This window comes from Anomalospiza imberbis, chromosome 14 (genome assembly GCF_031753505.1).
Source record: "Anomalospiza imberbis isolate Cuckoo-Finch-1a 21T00152 chromosome 14, ASM3175350v1, whole genome shotgun sequence".
Lineage (NCBI taxonomy): Eukaryota > Metazoa > Chordata > Aves > Passeriformes > Viduidae > Anomalospiza > Anomalospiza imberbis.
In genome coordinates this window covers 1,711,065-1,734,652 of record NC_089694.1, presented here as the reverse complement: position 1 = coordinate 1,734,652, position 23,588 = coordinate 1,711,065, and the positions used below count along the sequence as shown (strand labels likewise).

Genomic DNA, 23,588 nt, shown 5'->3' with positions numbered 1-23,588 from the left:
TTTCACTCTGAAGTGTTGTGTCCCTTAATTTCTGTAGAGAATAGGGACTGTGGGTTCTTTTAGCACTACCAAGTACGATCTGTGGGGGACTTTAATATGATGTCAGTCTAGCTTGTTTTTGTGTATCTAGCTTCCACTTTGTTCAAAAGTTTAAACAAGTCTACTGAAGATACAAGAAACTCACAAACGTGCAGCAAAGACTGAAAAAAAGCCCTTTAAAGAAAAAAAAAACAATTCCCAGGTTTTTATTGTGCTCAAATCCCAGCTCTGTGTGGAAATGCGGGGAGCATTTGGAGTGTGGTGCCGAGTCCAGGGCGTTTTGTGCGTTTCCAGAAGCTCAGCTCTTCCTGTGACATCTCTCCTCTCTTGCTGCAGCAGAAGGGGTGGCAGAACTCGTGGGTTTGGGGTGTTCAGAGGAAAGAAGAAGGAGGGGATTGATGTTCAGATGCATTCACAGCTGCTCATCACGTTCGGTAGGTGGATGTAATGCAGATTTCTCCCCTCTGCTGTGTCTGTGCAAAGTCAGATTTTTGCAGGATTTACCATCTGAATGGAGTCAGTGACAGAATTTCACAAGTAGATATTTAACATCTCCTCTGTATGGATTTATTTTAAGTTTCTGACAAGGCTGCTGGAAAGTAGCTTAAGGGAGACAGCTCCTGACTAAGTGGAAAATTGTTTCTTATTCCTTCCATCTTCCCTTGCACCTTGACTTACGTGCAAGGTTCAGGGACTTGCTGCTGGTAATCACTTTTATCAGTTCTGCTGTTAAACAAAGCTCATTATTATTTCCCTGAGCTTCATTCACAACAGAAAATCTTTCAATATTGCCCTGTAATTGTTCTGTGCCTTGTCACCCCATCAGTGGCTGAATTCTGTCACGTTGGCCCGACGTTTATTCATAAATTAAACCAATTTATGATATGCACCTTTACCACTGTTTTTTTTTTCTTGGTAAGTTTGACAGCTCTGCTTTCCAGGTTACAGAAATTGTTGTTCAGTTGTATTTTTGTTTTGCTGCCTGTGTGTTTACTCACAGACATGATTAGCATCACTCAGATGATTTGGTGAGGAAAAAGAGCCGAGTAGATAATATTTAACATTTTTCTCTCTGCAGCTTATCACCTGAATTTCTTAGAGAAGAAAAAGTTTGTCTGACAGTGCAAAAGAGGAAAAAAAAAAAACAAAAAAAAAAAAAACCCAAACTACGAATGTTTCTTTGTGTAGGCAAAAATAGGAGGAGCCTATGAAATGTTTGAAAGTGAATTATTCCCAGTGTCCTGGGCAGCCTGGCTTCAGTGCATGAGCCTTGATTCCAGTAGATTCCAGCCCCTGGAACCGACCCCCAGAACTGTGCATGCCTGCCTGCCTTTGGCAGCCCTGGCACTTGGGGGCCTGACAGCAGAGAGAGGCTGCAAGCCAGGAGCTGGTTCCACCTGGGCTTTGTGTTTGCATGACGAACAGATGACCCGATAAATGCTGTGCTTCTACTGCAGAAGTCATCTCCCTTCAGATCAAGTGATCCAGTTTGTTTCTGCTTATCACTGAATATCTTCAGGTTTTCTACACTCCCCTATTTTTTATTAGATTGAAGGATGATCAGGGAGGGTGTAAAAATGACACCCTAGTCTGCAGCATGTATTTCTTTGATTTCCTCAGCTGCCTGAAGATTTGTTGGTGATGGCACATCCTGAGATTAGAAAGTTACAGAATTTCAGGCTGAACATCTCTCTGAGTGGTTCAGAAAACTTGAGATGTCTCAGTAGAGTTTTAGGATGCAGCAATTATAATATTCAAGGCATAGTTTCTCATTCCTGTCATAAACAAAGCTATTTACCAGTAGTTGTGGATGAGACTTTCTGCAGAGGATGTGAGAGTGATACTGCTTGGAGTATCAGATTGATGTCGGAGGCCAGTGAGAAGAAAAATACCATTCATAATATGAATTTGTGATCCTGAAATTAATAGTCAAAACACAGAAGCAAATTCTGTCAAACAATTTAAGTAATCTTAGTTTTTCTAATATTTTTTTTTAACAAATAAGCTTTTGGTGCTGTGAGTGACAAAAAGATGAATAGAAATTCTGCCTGCATTTTCTTTTTTTTTTTTTTTTTTTTTTTTTTTTTTTTTTTTTTTTTTTTTTCTCCCTTGGTCAGTTTCTAAGCAAGATAGTTTCTCCCGTCACTTAATCAGTTTTTTATTCAGCACATACAGTTATTCATCTCAGTGCAGTGTGGCTGAAGAAAATAAAGGGATTAAAATAGTCCTTCTGTGAATTTCTTGCTATATTAAATAACTTAAGTGTGATTCCTGAAACAACTTTTCCATGATCTGATCCGTGACTGGAATTGTGTTTCACCTGCAGATCAATTTGTAAATAATTCAGCTTTAAATGGGAGAGGTTTCTTTTATAATTAGCCCTGCTGCATGCAGCACTGGGGAGTCTGATTCAACAGTTTAGAAAAGTAATTACAGACTATGCCAAATCTGGCTCTCACTCCTTGTTTTATTCCAGTGTTTGTGCCTCTAATTGAAGATCTTCTGTAGAGTGCAGAACTCTGAGTTTTCTGTTGGCTTGCTGTAGGTGTATACACGGATTTCAGTGATGTTAAAGCCTGGGTGTGTGGCTGGGGATTGAGAAAGGTGTTCACATTCATGGACTTCAAATGGAAATGTTATTAACAAAAATTAAAAACAACTGAATTGAAAAGCAATTTCAGAGGGAACAAATGGAAAGTTGTACAGAGTTAGCATTAATATTGATTTGGATCTATAAATACATGAATAATAAATATCACTTCTTTTCCCCTTCCAACTCACACACAAACTGAAGTTTATTCCTCTGGAAAACAATTTGTTCCTCTAGAAATAAGCAGGAGCTTTGAACGCTGTTCCAAGGGGCAGCAGGGCACATATTTGGTCACTGGGTTCATGCTTTTTGTTATCCTGCTACCTGGACAGGAATAACTTTGGCTGTGTGTGTTTTATGAAATACCTGACATGAATTTATTTCTCCAGTGTGTCCCACCTGAGCCTTAAACGGATTTTGTGTGGCTATTCTGCTTTTCAGCTGGATCATTTGCCCTAATAAGAGACATTAACATGCCCAAACTTATTGAAATCTTTTGCCTACCAGAGCAACCCATGCTGCCACGTGGGTTTTCTAACTGATTGCACACATGTGAAGAATTCAAAGCGTTTTTTTTTTAAAGAATTGCGAAATTAAGGGAATGATGAATGAAAGACCAAAAATTACTGCAGATAAAAAAATTCAAAGCACTGTGCATTCATCTTATCATTAAATGGAACAGCAGCAATTTGTGAACCAATTTTAATTTCCAGTAAGGAACACCATTCATTAGAAGAGAATCCTTTTTATGGAATAAAAGAGCTGCCTTCCTGACAGGCATGTATCCTGACCTGATGTGCATTTATGCTCCCTGTTCCATCTAACCACCATTACAGCCTCACAGTGAAATATGAGGGGTTTATTTCCTCACTTGATGCACTTCAGTTGTACAGAAATGATCTGGGGACTTTGATGCAGTGGGAACGTTCAGGATTTCATGTGCATTAAAACCAGCTGACAATTCCCTTGTGGATTTTTATAAACTTTTTGATCTCACTAGCTGCAAAAATGCCATTTGAAAAGAGTTTATTTGCAAGTGCAACTCTTGACTAAAGGAGAACTATAGTTATTTATCCATAGAAAATACTTTTCCTAAGTAATGTGTAGGGAGAGAAGTCTACCCTCCTGCTTCTTGATGGGGCATGGATTTTATTTGCTATATTTTAGGTTGATGTCACATCACAGGAATCATCAGAGTGTTTTCTTAGAGTGTTGAGCATTTCTTTAAATTGATTTCTTCTGCTTCCAGTTCAAAACAAGCTCTAAGGGGCAGGAAGCAGAAAGTTGCAGCTGTTTAAGATGAAACAATGATGAACTTGTTAAACCTTTAGGATTTGCTTAATATCAATAAATTATAATGAGCACCCAGCATAGGAGGAAACTTCTATTTGGTATTGATTTTCTAAGACTTTGTAATTTTTGCAGTTATTTGCATTTAAGTATGAGAAATTATTTCTTAGAAAACAAACTTGTGATTAATTTAACTTTCTATTAGCTTCATACAAGAAAACACCTGTTTTTTCCTTAATTAAAATACTAAGTGGAGGAAAAAGACTCTGCAGTGCCTATTGAAGGCACAGCACAGGAAAGTAATGATTTATTTACTGTTGAATCTGGTTTTATGAGTTTTACGTTTAAATGGAACATGTTTTAAGCAATAATTACAAGCCTTACAATGCTGCTTTGCAGTTAATTTTAGAATATAAATTGTTCAAGTTTCAAGGAACTTGTTGAAGCAGAGCCTCTATTTATTTGAGTGCCACGAATGCCATTATTTTTTTTGCCCTGCTACAGACTCGTGTCAATTTGAATTAATTGGTAATAAGTTAATCAAATGTTCTTCAGAATATCCACCTTGCACCACCTGTTCTGTAGGGTTTTATGCAAATTGGTTAGCATGAGCAAAGGAGAAAGGATCACGTGGGTGCTGTGCGTTAAATTTTGCATCTAGGATGCTCTGTTCCGGGTTCTTGGAGCTCTAGGACAGCCGGATTTGTGATTTGAGTATTAGATCTGAGATCCCAGCGATTTGCTTGGCTCTTTGACAGCCCCCAGTCTGCGTGCCCCAGATTTGCATTGTTTTGTATTGCCCCAAATGCAAGAAAAGAATCCCTAAAATGCACTTTTGAGGAGGAAATTGACAGTGTATCATCTTCTGAGAGGTTACATTTAAAAACTTTTTATCTCTGAACACTCGCCTGATATTTAAACGGGGCTGCCAAAGCAACCAAGGCACTCTTGATTTCACTGCTCGTGCTTGTAATTCTGAGAGGTGCAACTCAGGAGCTGCTGGATTTCATCAGCTGCCAGAAAATCCCCCTGCTGAAAGCACGGTGATAGTAGATAAAGAATTAGTTTGTACAAATAATCTGCTTTTCTTTTCCAAACTAGAGGCTCTTTTGGAAAATTCAGGGCATCGGTGAATAAACAGAGTTTTCCTTCTCTGTTTTTTTGCATTGCTAATTGTTTCAGCTCGTGGCATCTCAGCAGTTTGAATCCTATTGAAGAGCTGACCCTGCCAAGTTAAAAATCAGATTACAAGCAATTTGGGCTATATTTAGTTACTTATATTCAATTGACATTATTCAGCTTTAGGGGAAAAAACCACCAGTATTTGATGTTGTTGAGCTCCAGTGTACTTCAGCTGCTTACTTCATCTTTGGAGAGTGTGTCTCCCCAGCACATAAAGTGATCTGTGTGTGCAGTGCTGCTTTTTATAGGTAAAAGTTTGAAAGTAAGAAAATTAGTGTGTCAGAAATATGGCCAGGACCTTTTACAGTTAGAGGGAACAACATCAGCAACACATTCTGAAATGTCAGCCCTGAGCAGCCCAGCAACACTCACACAAACAATCCCAGAAGCTGAAATGTCTTTATTTGTTTATTTATTTGGAGAGCTTGTTGTTCACTGACAGTTGTGATAGAACTGTTGCCATTCAATTTGATTTCCACTGAGAAATGTCCTCTGTGGCATTTACTAATCCTTTCATTTACCTGATTTTTCACCCTGGAATAAAAGGAAAAAAAAAAAAAAAAAAAAAAAAGAAAACAATGCCCCCACTAAAAGAGCTTTGAAATATTTGCATGACTGGTGTCACATTTGGTGTGACTGGATGTTTGTCATGAAAGTCAATGGATATAATTGAGTTGAGGTGAGGTTAAGTGTTCTGGTTCTGCTGCAGATAAATATTCCAGACCTGCAGCTCATTACCCCGTGTGTTTGCTGGGATGTGCAGCAGGTGAATACTGTGAATCTTTGGACAAAGTTAACTTATAAAAATATAGTGCTGAAAAAGGGCAAATTATTTTGCTGTTCTGATAGAATGACTCTCCTTTTCTGGTCATGGCTGAAACCAGTTGTTTGGTTTTTATTTAATACACTAAATGGCAGTGTTGCTAATTATTGTCCCAAATAATCATATTTCTAAATTAGTGGGGGGAAAAAATCAATCAATTTGTCATGATCCCATTAAAACCTAATTTCAGAATTGCTGTGCAGGTTTCTACACTGGCCATTTAAAGGGAAATGCTTTTCCTTCATTTCCTCTTGTGCTTTGAGCATGCATGGTTACTAAGCTGTAACCCTGGCAGAATTAGATATTTCCCAATTAAAGATGAGTTTAACCTTGTGGAAAAACAACTTTAATCTCCTTCTGCTTGGTCAAGTCCAGTTTCCCTACTGAGAGGCAGGATAACATGAACATTTCTGTGGTGGGAGATGCCTGAGGAATTCAGGTTTCAGCAGTTCTAGCCTTCATTTTTCTGCCCTCTGCTTTGTTTATCCTGAGTAAATTCTAAGAGGGATGTGAGAAATCCTGGTGGAAAGGACTGTCAACCTGCCTTCTGCTAAATCTCAAAGTTTTAAAAGTCAGCCTGGAATCACAAGGGCTTCTTGTGGGGTGTGTGGAGCAGGGGGTTTATCTCGAAGCAGAGCACCACACCATCATTCCAAACCTGGAGCTTTGTTTTACTGCCCCTTTTCCTCAGCTTTAACGAGCCATGGTGAAGCTTCTGGGATCAATGTGGGTGGGTTTAATCACTCCAAGCATGAAATTCTCCTGAAGGTCTACTGAAATTCTGTATTTTCCTCTGTGGTGCACTAAGCATCCAAAGAATTGTTAGTCTGGTTTTATTGCAAACCATCAAGTAGCAGAGGTGCTGTTGAGATATTTCATGTGAATTGTTTCATTTGATGTAGTCTGCATGTTGCTCAGTGAAATGGAATTTGAAAAACTTTAAATTGGTCAGGTCTCATCTGGCAAGATTCCAGATGTTTATTTTTATCCTAATATGAGTTTTTTTACAGTACTCTGCTTGGTACCTGGATTTGTTCCCTTTATTATATGTATGTATTTTAATATCTTTATGTTCATTGTTGGGAAAAGAATCCTACCCAGGCCTGCATCATGAGCTATTCCATTCTTTTATGAAGAAAACAAGATATAAGCCAAGAGGGAGCTATTAGTAAATCAGTGTTTCAGTGCTTGACCAGTAATGTGAAAATTGTTGATTTGCTTTGAGACAAGCTCGGCCTCAGACTCCAAGCTGCCTTAGGGGTGTGAACACAGCCAGATGAGAGGTAACAAAATGTTCAGCAAATAAGGGACCATTCAGGGCCTTCAGGGGCCGCTGGGAAATCCATTTTTATCTGCCTGCTTCAGAGAGAGTCTGGAACAAAATTTAGTCTAAATTACCAGATAAAAAAATCAGTAAATAATTCCTGTACGAAAAAGCAAAATATGGAAGGTTTGTGGATCAGGAATCATGACCTAATAGTGTGAGGAAAAACTTTGGAGAGGTTTTTCTCCACTCTAATGGAGAAAAATGGAGAAAAACAGTAATGGACTTGTGCATCTAGGAGGATGTGGTTTATGGCAGGATAAATTGTGCACTGTCTGCTCTTTTTTATGAGGTAAAAATGCAGAAAGTCAACACAGTAGGAATGGCAGTGGTAACAATATGTTCCTCATAAAGTAAAATTAATTAATTGGAATATTTGCTAAGGGGTGTTCTTTATTTTGTGGTGCAGAGATGGCACTGTGAGAGGGTTGATTTCATGGGTTTATGTTTGTGGAGATGCCATACACCAGAGAAGTCAGGGCACTCTGAAAATTGCTGGGCTGGGAGGGTGGTGGAACCTCACAGAAATACCTGTGGGCAGGCCTGGGGGAGGAGGAGTAAAAGCAGTGCACAGAGACAAAAAACATGAAAGAAAAGTGTTAGTAATTCATCTTCATGAAAAATCCTCTGAGTTTTATAGGAATATTGAATCTGTGAACTTACCTAAAACCTTGTGTTTACATGCCCTCAGTCATGTCTAATAAAAGCTTTTGTAAACTTTCCCAGATGGTGAATTTACCCAGTTCAGCTGGATTTTCAGGGTCTGTGGGGACTCATTTTTTGTTACCTTGCTGTTGCTCTTTAAAGGGGTTTTCTCTCCTTGTTTGCCCCTTGTACAGAAAGAATTAAATCTCTTGTCTTGTCAGACTCAACAGTGCTGTTAAAAGAACTTTCCACTCCCTTTCCTATCACATAATATTTCTTTTCTTTATTTTTTTTTCCTCTTTGATCCATCTTAAAGCAAAGTGAAAATGCTCACCGTGTTCCAGGTGATAACTATAGGATTATTTAGGTATAATCTTTGCTTGGATTGAATTTGAAAAGCACCTAATAACGTGTCATGTTTTACTGCACAGTGTTCATTTCTCTTACAACTATTTGATGTCAGTAAAAAAAAAAAAAAAGATAAATCCCTTTGGAAAATGATCCTTTCTATTTTTACTGGTCTGGACTAAGGCAGAGTTTTCATAAAGTTAATAGTTTAAAATACAAGAACTTTGGAGCATTATAAATGAAAATTGTGTTAAGTAAAGCACAATATCAATTTCCTTTGACAGTTTATTTCTACCTTCAGATTTTCATTCCTTTTTACAAAGGGAAGCCCTGATATGAGGAGACAGAGGATTATATTGATTCTTTCATACTGGGTTGTAGTAAGAATTCTGTGAACAGACGTGTACAGATGTCTGTACATTCCATTGCAGTGGGAATAAGGAGGAAATTGGTGAATGTCACAAAGGGGAGGCAGAATGATGTGCAAGAGGTGTGACAGTCAAGAACTTCCAGTCCCCTATTTTTCTCATTTTTATATGTCCTGTAAATTGTATAGAATGGGCTTTTGTACGTTTAATTGCAGAGTTCAGATCAGAGATCTCTGCTGGATTTTTGGTTGAATTCCTAAGGTGATGGAGCCGTGCCCCAGGAGGGAGCCCTGTTCTGTTCTGCACCCTGAGACATCCCCTGAATTGTGCTGCAGAGCTGAGGAGGATCCAGAGAGGACTGGGGACAGGGAAGCAGGAGAGAATAAAACGAGCCCGTGTGGGCTGGCTGGGGACAGAGAGCTTTGACAGCAGTCTACAGCAGGTGGAAAATTATACAGGGCAGAAAATCACGTAAAGATTCCATAGAATAAAACTCCATGAACAGAAATCTACTTCTGTACATGTACCAGAGATTTAATGGCTCCTTGTTTGTGAATCATTGCCTGGGGGAAACTGGGCTTTCATCCTTAAATTTATATTAAACCAAGTTGTCCAGATCACTGAAAGATATTTTTTGTAAAGGATTGTGCTTCATTAGAGTGATAATCCATTAGAAATCCATTCCCTAATTATTGCATGCTTATTTTATAATCAGAAATTGAAGGGGAAATGCACTCTATAAATCCCTGGAGCTTCAGCTTTTAGATACCAAAATCAAAGTGCCCTGAGATTCTGCTTTGGCAAAGCTCTTGGTGTTGATGGAGCTGCTTTTTGCCCTCCACACTTCTCCACACTCCAAACAGAAACTTTTTTTTTTTCAAGGCTCAAGTGTTTTGGAGGGGAAGGATGTCACTGAGCACCAAGAGGTGCTGTGAGTAAAGGAAAGCTGGATTTCAGATCCTCATTGCCTGAGAGTCTGCTCTTGGCTTTTCCCTCTGCCCACAAGAGTTCTTCAAGGGATATTTTCAAGTGCCTGTTGTCTGAGATAGAATGTTGAGGGCTAACTTCGCTTTCCTGACTTTTCCTTGGTTTAACCCCAGTCACTGGGGCCAAGGCTGTTTGTGTGCAGGCAGTGGTGAGCTGCTAGCAAATAACTGCCCAATGAGTGAAAAATCCCAAAAACATGGGACCATGTCTGGAGGGGAAAGAGGAGTGGAGGGACATACACCACCTTCCTCAAATCATATTTGATGTGTGGTTTTACGTAGGCACCTGCTATTCAGAATACCACGTAGCTGCAAAAGAAATTCATTTTAGTGTAGACTTTCACTTTGATTTTCTCCTGTGCTTGAGTTTGCGAACATTTCATTGCAACAGTTGTTTGTCCTAAACAAATCTCAATTTGAATAAAGGTATTCTATGCTGGTTTTTTTCCTCAGGTGACATAAAATTCCTCCTTGATTTGGAACATCTGGGCTCTTGAAAGATTGTATAATCAGCAGTTTTTTCAGATTTCCCAAACTGAGAAATTGAGGATTTCTGCCATGGCAGCCCTAAAGGAAACCTAAAATTACAGAGGGGAATTTCTCTTTTCCTTCCCCAGCGTTTACCAAAAACTTTCTCTCGCTGAAGTAACCATCAGATCTGATTGAAGCTTGTGAAAAGCAGGTGCAGTGACAGCTCAGACATTAATTAAACCCAGCTGAAGTGAGGAAAAGCTGCATGATCAAAGAGAGGGAACGTGGCTGCAGCTTCCCTGAAAGATTCAGGGCACACCAAGCTGTAATTATTGTTTAAGGCACCGGATTGTGTGATCCTGAGGCAATAGAATATTTCTAGGAGTGTCCACCAGGCTTTTGCTGAAATACCTAAAAACTGATTTTTAATGTTATTAGAGCGTGTCAACACTTTGTGTTATTTGAAACAGTCACAACTAATTTGAATATAATATGCAAAACAAATTTTACAACAGCATTTCGTTTGTACAAGCTGCATTTCCGTTGTTTCCTTCTGGTTTTTATTCATCTAAAGAGATTTTTATCTAATTGTTCTCCAGGGAAGGGATGCTACAAATCCATTACTCTGGCAACATTTTCTGTCTGATATATGCTTGACTATCATGTTCTCTGTGTTGCCTTCTAATTAATGCAGGAATAGTGATTAATTGTTTGCCACCAGAAAATAAAAATGATAAATTTGAGTTTGGAAAAAAGCTACAAATGCCACTCTTCATACTGTTAGAAATGATTTAAAAATCAGTATATCACAACTGAGAATTAAGAGCTAGATGATTTTTTTGTCAGGCACTATGAAGGCAATTTCAAAGTTCTGATGGTGATGGCATCAGTGGAGATAAAGTGTTGGTTTTGCCAGGATGAAAGGTGTGGTTTGCTTTCAAGGGTTGTAGAGCTTTAAAAAACTCTCTTTAAAACAGGAGTATGGAATTCAGGAATTATTTCTCTATGACAATAACGGGAAGAAATTTCTGAGTTCAGCAACTGTTTTTTTTTTTCTTTGAATAATAAAGCCTACAAGTAGTTCAGGTTGATTTAGGTTAATGTCTAACTCTAATTTTGGAGTGTTTTTTTTTTTGTTTTTTTGTTTTTTTTTCCTTAAATATAGATAAGATCTTGCCTTTTCTCTAGCCTGTGGCTTTAGAAATTTTGCTTTCGGTGCTCTCTTTGGAGAGCCAAGTGCTCTTATTTATTTTTAAAGTTTTCTTTTTGCTACCACAGGAAATTCTTAATTTGCCACCTAAAGCTTGGAGCCGACTTTCCCAATTTGAAACGGTTCAGGTTTTAAGTTCTGTGGGGCTTTGCTCCTTGGACTGAATATTTTATAAAGTAGGCCCTTGTTTATCTGTTTTTGCCCAGAGACTTCCTCTGGGACTTTTAGAGAATTGAGCAATGCTCTTTGTGTCCTCGCTAACAGAATTATGAATAAAAAAGTAATATTGAAATGATGTTGACAAAAGCTTTCTCCTGTGCATAGCAATGCGGCGGAATCAATGGAAATTGTCTTTTCATTGTAGAGAAGTGTGCAGCAAAGTTAGGAACTGAATTGATTGCTTTGAGCTGGGAGGAAGTAAACACTGACAGATTTTTTAGTGCTTACCAAGTTGAAAGTTCTATGGCCATTAGGCACAAGTCAGCAAGCTTCATCTTAATTACCATGAATTAATTGTTAGTCTGAGATTCTGGGAGAAGGAGCAGGTCCAGCCAGGGTTGTTCCTGGATGGTTGTGACCTTTCTGTGCTTCATTCCCACAAGACAAAACCCACTGAAATCGTGTCTTACAATGAATGCGGCTGTGTTACATAATTCTGAGAGTTAGTGGTAATTTCAGGTACTAATGGAACAAAGAGGGAGGAAGAGCCCTCCTTGCTCCAAGACAGCTGAGAATCCACTGTTCCACTGTGGTTTGCTTTGTTTGGGTTTTTTCCTGAGCTGTTCTGTCAAACTCTGAATGATGAGGTAATTTGCTTTGTAATGAGAAGGAAATTCTCACACTGAGCTTTTTATGGTATTTTATTAAGGAATCTTTAAGCTTTTCAGAAGCACATGATTTTGTGCACACAGATAAAGCTGGGCTCCTGCTATGGCTCTTGGCTTCTTTGGGTTCTGATTTGGGTAGAGTGAAGTGTATTGCAATGAAGAGTTCTGCCAGTTTTTTTTTTTTATTATTTTTTTGTTTTGTTTTGTTTTTGCAAAGGCTTCCAACAGGAGGAAAAGATTAGGGATATAATTGTGATTCATAATTATCTGTGTATGCTCCAGAAGTCTTGGCTGCTGTGCAGTCACAGAGATGCATTATGGATGGAGTGAGTGATGAAATTGTTAGCATGTGTTTACATCCTGATAGCAGGTGAAAATAGAGCTATCAGTGGAAATGACTTAGTGCTATTAAAGCTGAATTTCTGTCTTCAGTTAATAAGTTCTGTTTGCATTGCCACAGTTCAATTCAAAGAATGCTCCATTATGAATGAGCTGGGAGATTAGAAACCAAGAGCTCCTTCATTAAAGATGACACCATTGACTCAAACTTTCTCTTCTAACAAGTTAAAACAGATATTTAGCCTGGTGGTTCCTCAAGCCAGAATCCTGCTCTGCACTGGTATGCAAGAAAATGTGGAAAAAACAAACTTCTGAATAAAGTACTTTCTGCTGCTTGAACAAGCACCTTTAAACTTGCTAGTGAAAAAATCTGGTTTTTGTTGTGGTTTGGAGTGGCCAGAGTGAAACCAAGTTTAGAGTTTTTAAATGAGCACTTGGGAAAGCTTCAATCTCTCTTCAGGAAAACTGTTGGAATTAAGGATTCCTATTGCAAAGTTGACCCACCTCACATTCCTCAGTAATTTTTTCATGAAACAGTGTTGGCACATCTGGCTGTGCTCCCCTGGAATCACTGCCTTGGCTGCATCACTGCATTTCCAGGGGATGTTTTAAACTAGTAATATTTTAGATGTAGGAGGGTTGGATGAAGCACACACAGTGTGACAGTAACTTTGTTAATATTGCATGCTCTATGACTGGGAACTATTGCCTTTACAGCTCTGCCTTGTCTTCTTCAAAATTAAGCACAGTTGAAATCCTCAATTCTCTCTTGGCTCACCCCGTTCATCCGTCTTGCTGACATCCCTTTGTCTTGCAGGCCATCTGTTAAAAATATTTCTTACTTGCAGTTTGGTACTTAATAGATAAAAAATAATAATGTTGAAATTACAGTGTCTATTTCTAGAGGGGTGCTTTAAAATATCTCCTTTCAGTAGCAGCACTGGGGTTTTTTAGTGCTTACTGTTGTTATTTGTTATGTGAGTGCAACATCAGTGGAGAGCTGGGAGCTCTGGCTCCGAGAATAGGCTGCAAATCTGGAATTGTCCAAGTATTTTTCTTTTTTTCGGTCATTTTTGGGTTTGTATTACATAATGTGAGATTGTTTTTAAAGGATCCACTGAATTAATTTGTACATTTATATTTCTTTTTGGTGAGTTGCTCACGACAGCAATCTGCTGACTCTAAGGCAATTTGTGTTTTTCTAAAATTTCTAGACTGTGCTCAATAATTCAGTAATGTGCCATTATTACCTATTTAATGTATTCTTGCCATTAAACTTTCATTTCCTTTTGTGCAGTTAAATGTCACCGAAGACTGAACTGCACCAGGTTTATCTTGAGATGAGCAGCTCAACAGTCCAAGCTTGAAATTCTAATCAAGCAGGTTAAACTTGTTTTCAATAAACTGAGAATGAGGTGTTGCCACTGCTGTGGCACTATATAGGCAGATATTGTTTCAAAATCTTGGTTTTATAAATTAATATCCATCACTGAGTGGGTTTCTGTTTCTAAATGAACTTCAGGAGCTAGCAGCTTTGCTCTTAGGCCACCGAGGCTTTAGTTGAGAGGATTGCTTGGAAAATTTGATATTGATAAAGTTTTCAGTCATACTTTTAAGAACCAATTTTTAACTGCTTATTTATGTACTCTCCCTGTAATATCCAGGTGGAATATTTGGCCCCTTTCCAATGGAAGGTATTTTCAGCTCTGTTGTGCTTGCCTGTAGCTTGTGCAGGGACAGCCCTGAGGTCCTCAGCAGCATCAGGAGCTACAGGAACGCTGTGAACAGAGCATCCACCTGAATTTCCATGCTTTATTCTGCAGTTTGCTGACTGCTTTCTGCAGGATCCCTTCTGGGTTTAGTCTAATCTCAAAAAGAAAGGGTTTTTGTTAGGATTTCTCTGTGTGTCTCTGGCCCCTGTGTGGTTTGCAGGCTCTGAAATGAGAGGGGCAGGTCTGGGGAGAGGCTGGGGCAGAGCTCTGCCCTGTTCCCCACCAGAATTCCCATGGAAGGAGCTGCCAGAGGGAGAAGCCACGGGCTGCAGGGTTTCTGCAGCTCAGGGAATCTCACATGCCCTTTGTTCTTCCATCAGCCTCAATCCAGTGTCAGCAGAGCTGCTTTAATCCTGGAGCAGATGTGGTTTTCCCAGGGATTTGTGACTTTGTGGCTCCAAACAACCCCACAGAAGAAAAGAGCAGACTAAATTGCACTTGCTTTGAGGCAAACTAGTATTTCCTTTAGTAGCTTGCACCCTTCCTCTATTTGCAAAATAATTGTCTTTTTTTTTTTTCCCCACAGAAAAGAAAGCACCACATTTTTCTGTTTAAAAGCATTATGTCAAACTTTTAATGATGGCTGCTGGGATCTAAGCAATCTCAGTCTCATTTCTAGGCTTCCTAAAAGAAGCCAAGACTTCTGTTGTTCCATGGCGTTTTTTGTTTTTCTCGCTAATAATTTCTCAAAGCTGTTTGTCAGTTTGCTGGGACGGGTGGGTGGATATTTCATTTGTGTAAGTTGGGTGAAATTACAGAGTTGAGATTGTGCCTCAAAAAGTGCACCTAATACAGGCAGCCTGAGGCATGAACTGTGTGGCTGGGCAGGAAAGAATCCACAGGGAAGAATTTTGTAATAAAAGGCAAAGAAAATGAGATGTCATACTGTATGATTTTGTCATTGGTAGTTATGCACATTTTACTTTTAAAATATGTGTGTGAGGTGGGGGACGTGGCTTCACTGGAGCAGTGAGACCATAGATTCTCGCAGCAAACTAAATTTCACTGTGTGTTTTCACAGAATTCATTCTGTAAAATTGTTCATCTCTTCAATTAAAGAGGCCTAAAGTATTAACAAATTTTATAGAGCAGGTTGTATTCTCTGTCAGTGGCAAATCTTCACCATTGGAAGGGGATCATTTAGTGGAAGTGTTGGTATGAACTTGCAGACATTAATAATATTAATTCATAAAATGGTAATTATAATATTACTAATAATATTAATTTATTAAAATGTCACATTTGGAAACATCTGCCCATTTTTCAGTTGTAACCTTTGTATTGAGAGCTCTTTCCTTGTGTACTATTTCCTTTTTTTCCTGGGGTTTTTTATTCCTTTCTTCGTGCTGCATTTGAGTCATTCTCCTTGACAAAACCTCACAGCTTTGCTGAGAGTGCCCGAGAACAATATGAAAAACTGTCCAACATGCACAACAACATGACAAAACTGTATGAAAATTTGGGAGAATACTTCACCTTTGATCCCAAAGCAATAAGCATAGAAGAATTCTTTGGTGATCTGAGCAACTTCAGAACTCTGTTCCTGGTGAGTAATACCTGCAAAATGTTATGTATTTTCTTATAGATTTTTTTCTCCCAGTTTTAATTCTTTCCTTGTATCTCTATTTTTTTGCTGTTATGCTTAATTTTATGTTTTGTTCCATGGCAGGAAATTGGGTGAAGCTTTCCAGAATTATGTAGGTTTTGCTCATATTGTCCTCTAGTGTGTAAGTTGACAGCTCAACTGTGGATAAGGTTGAGCCAAATTTAATTCAACTTTGATATTTTAGCAATGTAGTGAATCAGTTTTAATGGACCAGGGCAAATATTAAAAGTTCACAGTGAAGGATGGGTTTTTTTTTTGTTTTTGTTTTTTTTTTTTTTTTGTTTTTTTTTTTTTTTTTTTTTTTTTTTTTTTTTTTTTGTTTTGTTTTGTTTTGTTTTTTCATAAGGGGCAAAAAAAAATTACAAAAAAAATTAAGACTTTCTGCAACATTTTGATGCTGGCAAGAAGTTTTCCCAGAGGAAAAATATACTGAAATTCCTTTAATCTGTGGGATTTACTTAGAAAAAATAATAAGTCCTGATAAGAATTCAAGAGCAGTCAGATAAGACTGGGGGTAGGGAACCTCCCCAAGCATTCCCTGGAGCTTGCACACGTGTTACATTTGTGCTGCTCACATGGCTTAATGCCTCCCCAGCTTCTCCCAGTGCTTGGGTGGTTGGCTGAAGGATAACTCCAGATATTTGATAACTACTGGGGGCTCATTTTTTCCTCTTTGTCATTCTTTTATGTTCCTGCTAGTGGCTGGCTGTTGGATAAAGCTCCTTTCTTGTGCCATGAGCCACTTCAGTTTAGAGGTTCTAAAGTCCTCCAGGTCGCTGGAGTATCACAGGAATTTACTGCAGCATTTCCACAGGATTCTCCCTTGCCAGTGGAACTCGAGTCAAATTCAAGGCTGGAGAATAAAGAAAAAGCTGTATTCTCTTGGAGCTGCCAACTGCAGAGAAATTGAATAAAAAGTAGCAAGAAGGGTGGTTTGTTGTGGGTTTTCTTTTTTTTTCCTCTTTGCAGTTAAAGATCCACTGGATAATAGCATTCTTTTAATGTTTAGAACTCTTCTGAAGAAGAAATATTTTTTAGAATTTTCGTCCTTTATTCCATTGAAAGTAAACACAAATTTCCATTGTCCTTGAGGACAACTGCAACCTGATCCAAGACCCAGCCCAAAAGGATCAGGCTCCTCTCAAATAATGACTAATCAGTGGCCTGCAGCAAGATGCCAGTTTGTTCTTTTCCTTTTCTTCCCTTTAACTTGCTCTCTCACACTCTGAATCAAGTGGCCTGTAATGTTTTCAGGCTGTCACTTTCTGAATGTTTCATTTGTGTCGGTGGCAGAGGATTTACAAACATCCACCCAATCTGTCATGCCCACATCTGTAAATGGACATAAACTTCCTTTCAGGCTGATTGTGCTGTGGAAGTTGTATGAAATATGCACCTCAGCACTAGATTGGAAAATTTCCTTTTTTCTTGAAAAGTTTTCCTTTTTTCTTAAAATTTCCTTTTTGTTTTTTTTTTTTATCTAAAAACCCCATTTTTAAGTGTTTTAGATTTTGTTTGCTCTCTGGGCTGCCTTTTAATGCAGATGGTCTTAAAGTGGAATTTTGAGTCTAAAAAAACAAAGTTGTTTTTGAAGCAGGAAAAGGGATTTTTGGGTCTAGTTGCATGAAATGCAGAGAGGCTGTTTTGTTCAGTGGAGTGATATTTTTTTTATCTGGTAGACAGTTTTATCAGTGATGACTGCTTCCCTCACGTTTGTGTGAATGCAGCTCTTTGGATAAGGAATTAAATCTTAAAGTCCATTATAAATGTACTTTGAGAACAAGGGCTGTGTTCCAGTTTCAGGCAGTGCTTAAGCAGATGTAGTAACTGATCAGGTGGCAGAATGAGAGATGGGTTTGGTAAAACACCAGTGAAATAAATTGTCCTTTTGTATCAACACTGCTGTTGATTGATGGCTGCTGTGTGCCCTGCAGTGCAACATCCACAAAGTGAAAATCTCCCCAAAATGAGGAGGCACATTAAATGATCAGCAAACTGAGCACTCTTTATTGGTGCCCACTACTCTGGGCTCCAGGATTTTGTAAGATTGATGCCCTGAGCCAGACAGGACAAGAACATCTGTTATGTTGCCTTCATACCAAACAGTTTTTTCCCACAGTGGATTCAGTGTCCTGAGTATAAATGTACCTGTAAGACCCTTCCTTCTTCCCAATATTTGTTTATTACTTGCTTCAAAGGAATTTTCAAGCTCTGTGACTCGCGAGTGGTTTTTTTGGTGGCTTTTTTGAAGTGTCCCTGGAATGCAGCAGGTCATTTGCTACAGTAATACAACTCACTGAATCTGCAATACATAAATAAATACATAATAAACATCTGATTTACCGTGAAATACACTGCATAGTCAGGCTAAATTCCCAGCTTTCAAACTCATAAATTGAGTTTGTAATTCAGCAGTGGTTTAAAAGAAAGGCTCTATTTATTCATTGTTCTCTCTGGTTATTTGTCTGGGAATACACTTCATCCCTTCTGCCTAAAAAGTAACAGTTCTTTAATGCAGCCTGAAAGATAACAGTTTCCAGCTAGCAGGAAGCTGGGAAAAAATAAAGAATAATGAGCAAGAAGTATTTTCTTCAGCGAAATTTCCCAAGAGGTGGTAGCAGAAGTGAAATGCTGTCCTTATCAACAGGCAATATACAGCAATCCCTTCCTCCCCCCTGCCCCAAACCCAAAATACAAACCTTTTGTAAGCTCCCTCAGTTCTCACCTGAGTGTATCCATTCAGCTAGTGCTGAGCAGAATGGGTTTTAGTCATTATCCTGAACAAATGAGGAATTAGGGGTGGGCTAGGGAAGGATGCAGGTGGTGGAATTCACACAGGAGCAGTAACTCAGTTTATTTACAGGGGGTTAGTGCTGCTAGGTAAGTGCTTTATTCATGATGTAAAACACAAGGATGGAATTTCTCTTGGAAGCTCCCCAAAAGGTGCAAAAAATAAATAATAATAAAAGAAATTAAACTGAGTTCAAGTACACTGTGTTGGCAAGTGTAGAACCAACTGCCTGGTTGGAGTTGGGATTTTTTTCTGCCCTGAGTTGTTTCTCTCTTGAGGTGGCTGCCTTTGTGGATGGGGTAAAAGCACTGGATGCCATATTTCAGGGTAGAGATGCCATTGATTAGGGAATATTTTCAAAGGTTATAGGAAGAACATGGTCCAGAGAAAACCATGAAGTTAAATTTCTTAATCTTGAAAGGAATAGGATTTAAAAGTTCTCTTTAGTTTTTGTTCTGTTTTATATTCAGTGCTGGTAGCAGTGAGTCCAACTGAGAAATGTCATTATTTCCAGGCATTATCTTTGGAAGTTTGTAATATTTAAATGAGGATTTTGAATCCTCATTCCACTCTAAAAGCAAGGCATAGTTAGGGATTTTGGCTGAGGCAGAGCTTAAGCTGTTGAAAAGCTCTTGTGAAGCAGTGCCTTCATTACCTGCTCTGAGTGAGGCCCTTGGGGCTGATGCTAAGGCCAGGAGAGACCCTTGCACAGACGATGTGTGCAGGCTGCAGATGCCAACATCTGCACTTGCACGCTTCTGAAAAGCTCTTGTATGAAATGAACCTGACTTCTGCAAAATCTCCACAGTTTTGTTTCACATAGGTAATCTTAGGCTCATCATTCTGTTTGTTCCTATATGCTATTAAGATAATTTGATGATTGGAATCAGTATTTGTCTTAATTGTGATTTCAGATTGATCACTGCATTATTGCAGCTTCATTTAGCGTGCTGATGTTGGAGTCAATTACAGCTCATTCACTTCCTCAAGTTCAGATTTGCTTGCTTAGCACGTGTAGGAAATCCAGGCAGGCTAATGGAACTGGATAATCCTGTCAGAACACAGAGTGGAGCGTGAAGTGGAAGGTGTAAGAAACCTCAAGTTAAAAATTGCAGCTGTGGGAGCGTGTCCCTGCAGCATTGTTTTTTTTTTACATTTGTTATTTCTTTGCAGTGTAATGCCACACACCCTCTGCAGTGCTTCCTTCCACAGTCCACCAACCATGTCTCTCAGGAAGTCTGCAAAATCTTTCCAAGCCAGGCACTTTTATTTTGTTATTTAATTGCATTTGGTCCTTATACAGTACACTGGTGTAATTCTCACAGTCTCTTTTAAAATCTGTCAAGAATTTCTACCCAGAAACTTTGAAACCTTTCAGCAGGTCACATTCAAGGTCCTGCTATTAAAAAGAGTAATTCACTTTTTCTACTGGATTCAGGCTCTTGTATGAACAGTTCTTACAGACTTACCTTAGAATGAATTTTTGTTAAAAAGTCTAAAGGATTGTGCTACATGATGATGTGCCAAAACACTGATTTGTCTCTTCCTTGATCCAGAAAGATTGCTTTTGGAACAAAACAATAATTGGTCTGTCCTGGGCCTTGGTTTCTCTTTTAGGGTTGTACCCAAACAGACAGCATTGGTTTTCCTGGGGTTTTCAAGCTGTGTGTTTTTTTAAAGGCCATGATACAGCTTTGTTTTTGTGTGTGTACTTCAGCTCTGGGTCTCTGTCAGGAGCAACCTGAACGAGGTGAGAGTGTTTATTCTGCTATCCAAATATTGGTGGACATGAGCAGGAAAACCTGTCCCAAACCTGTCCACTCAAGGGCCATTTAATAATGACTCCAACTTACACAGTCGAGTAATTCAGCGGTACCAAGCAGCTTTTCATTGCTTCTGTTAAATTTCTTTGGTTAAGGCTGCAAACCTCCTGCCTGGGCAGTTTTAGGTGGTTTTGCAGCCAGCAGCAGACCCCTCTCCCTCCCTGGGCAGGCAGCAGCAGCTCCCGTTGCCCAGCCCTCAGTCTGCCCTGGCAAGCCCAGGACACTTGTGTCACTGGGGTGGCCCCGCTGCAGGAGCCACTGCCCACGCTCTGCTCTCTGCTCAGGGCTTCGCTGCCACCCAGCAGGAATTCAATTTGTCTGCTCTTGTTTAATGCCAGCTCCTTACATCTCTTTTCCATTATTTCATGGGGATAACAATGTATTTAAACGTGTTATCCTCCAAGGAACACCCATGAAAGATCTTCCTTTTACATGTAAACTGATTGCTCAATCTGCTGTATTTTAACTCTGAATTTCTGTAGATTAACTTCCAGATAATCTGACCAATGACTTCTGGCTGAAGGAGATTATTTTGCTGGAAGTTCAGCTGACATATTTTGCAGTTGCAAGGCAAATTTGGGGAAGGCCTGAGGGATCACAGGCAGCCCTCATTATTGGTGCATGACTGCTTTGTAGCCAGCTGCATCTTTAATATCCAGGGAGATTTGTGCATTACAGTTTGTTTTCTTTCTTCTTGTTTTTAATAATTTACCTTCGAGAGTCTATTTACAACCGTGTCGAAGTGTGAATATGTTTGTCTGTCAAAACTTAAGATATGTGCAGAATGCAAGAGGTGCATTAATTTTTTATTTGCTTCTTAAGGAAGCCAAGCTGTAAACTGGCAGTGCTGAGTACCAGAGCTGCACTTCAGTGAATCCTAATAAACACAAGGGGCAACATCAAACTATGTGCTTCCTCAACTAACTCACTTAAAAAGAGATAATATTCCTTGCTGAATCTCTTTGCTCTGCTAGGAGAGACAATAATTCAGTTTTGGTTTTATTATAACAAAGGAAACCCACTCAAACTTTCTCTAACTTTTAATTTGCTGTTGAATTAGCAAAACTGCTTGCCCTTATGCACCAACCAAAATAAGAGGGTCATGAAAAGCTCATCAATAAAAGGGGTTTATGCATTTAAATATTTCTGTCTGCTGAGATTCGCTCAAAAATTATTTCCCTTTTTGCATGCACTTACATGTTTTCAGAAGACAGCATCTAGATGAGTACTTTTCAAAATGTGTTCTAAAGCTGTTGAGAAGGCATTTATTCTTACCAGAGGATTGCTTCTGTGTCTGATTCCTGGCTGTTAGATTAGTTTACTTTTAATTGGAGAATAAATTGAGTTGTCTAGTAGATCCCTGTGAGCAGTAGTAAGTTCTTTGTCACTGTGGGACTGTACTGCACTATCAAAACTGTGGATTTTTATTCCCTCCTATAAAAGCAATGCCAATTACAGAGCTATTTTTATTTTTAGTCCTCAAACTGATCTTTACCTTATGGAGTAATTCAGCCTGTCAAACCACACAGAAAGGGGATCACTGGCATTTGATAGTTGAAAAAAAACCCTGCTAATCTGGACTAGCACTGTTCTGTATCAGAAGAAATCCACTGCAACTCAAATGTTTGGAAGAGAAAAGGTCTGGGGGAATATAAAAGCATGCCATGAGAGAGAAAAATAACCCTTTGCAGTAGAACTGTAGGAAATGGAACTGAAAGGATTGATATAATTCAGACAGAGCAAATGCTGTAGAAACCACTGTACACCTGAGTCAAAATTCTCTTTATTTACATTAATCATCCGTCAGTTTTGAGAAACTGTGATCAAATTTGTTAGCAATATTAATTTAAATATAAAGTATGCTTATAAATATAGATTAAAATAGATTTATTTTGCTTTCTGCACTGACTTTGATAGCAGGTGGGAGTATGTTCTTGCCAATGATTTATTTCCAGCTTTCTTCTAACTCTGACAAAATGTATAGCAGTAAATGACACAACAAATATGGAATGGTTAAGAGTCCAACTGCCTGATGGAGGGAAGTAACAAGCAAGTCCATTCCAGGAGGTGGATGGGTGTAGATAGATAAAAAGGGCTACTCTTACAGAGTTATCAGTATTTTCTTATATTGCTGTTCTTCAAGAAGATTATTTTTTTTTAAAATGTCTTTTTGTTTTTTTTTAATCACCACTGGGATCCATTCTGTTTTATGAAGTGCAGTCTGAATCTTCCTTCAGATAGATCTCATAGAGTTGGGCTCAAGGAGAATTTCCAGATAAAATAAATTTAGAGCTTGTTTAGTTGAGTCTGCTGTAGATTCCTGGTAGAAAATGTGATGGAATCCATGATCTGACACAGAATGTCAATGTGGCTACTGAGCCACCAGTGCAACCATGGCTTTTCCTATTTGCTGTCTCTCCTAAGTCTGGGGGCATTTCCTCCTGTTCCAGCCTGGGCAGCTGCAGTGAAATGAAGCATCTGTCAGGTGTGATTGAGCAGTGACAGAACTGTCCAAAACCAAAAGGGATAAGGCACTGGCTCTGCCCCTCAGTTGCCTTTTTTCTGGAAGAAAAGGTGTTTGTGGTGTTTGTGCTGCAGCTGGCTCTGTGGTGGGGCAGTGGTGCAGCACCTGGTGTCCAGAGTCTCTGCAAAGCAGGGCTGGGATGTGGTGTTTGACCTCAGGGAACTCCAAAAATGGCACATTGAAATGCTGCCCCTTGCTTGAATGAGTGTTCTGTATTTGGGAGTCTTTGATTTTTAATTTGCTGTATATAGCAAATATATAACCTGTTACCTCAGAGACCCCAGGTATAACCTGTTACCTCAGAGACCTTTTAGTCATAATCTGAAAAGTCAACTATTTTCCACTTCTTCTCCTGTGTTTTCTGAATTTTAGACATCTAGACTGGCTATTTCAATAAAAAAAAATTTTGATGAATTGTGTTTAAATTCTAGCACCTGAGTTTCAGCCACTTGTGATTGAATTTCCATCGTAGTGGACCCTTGGTTTCCTCCCCACTCATCCTCCTAAGAGCATGGCACAGGTTTAAGGTAGACTTGCAATCTTAATAGGGAAAAATACACACATGTTGCTGCTGAAAAAAAAAAAAAAATCCTTCATCATAAATGCAAAGCTATTTCAGTTTCCATTGCT

The 23,588-nt window shown here is 39.0% G+C and overlaps 1 protein-coding gene across 5 annotated transcripts in view; it reads left to right on the top strand.

The window, feature by feature from the left end:
- The window catches only part of DIAPH2 (diaphanous related formin 2), a 174,600-nt gene that overhangs the window by 84,480 nt on the left and 66,532 nt on the right, over positions 1-23,588 (top strand). For all 5 annotated transcript variants that reach the window (XM_068204547.1, XM_068204546.1, XM_068204548.1 and 2 more), the window contains one exon: positions 15,597-15,760. In XM_068204547.1, coding sequence (XP_068060648.1) covers positions 15,597-15,760 — 164 coding nt within the window. The remainder of the gene's footprint in view (positions 1-15,596; positions 15,761-23,588) is intronic.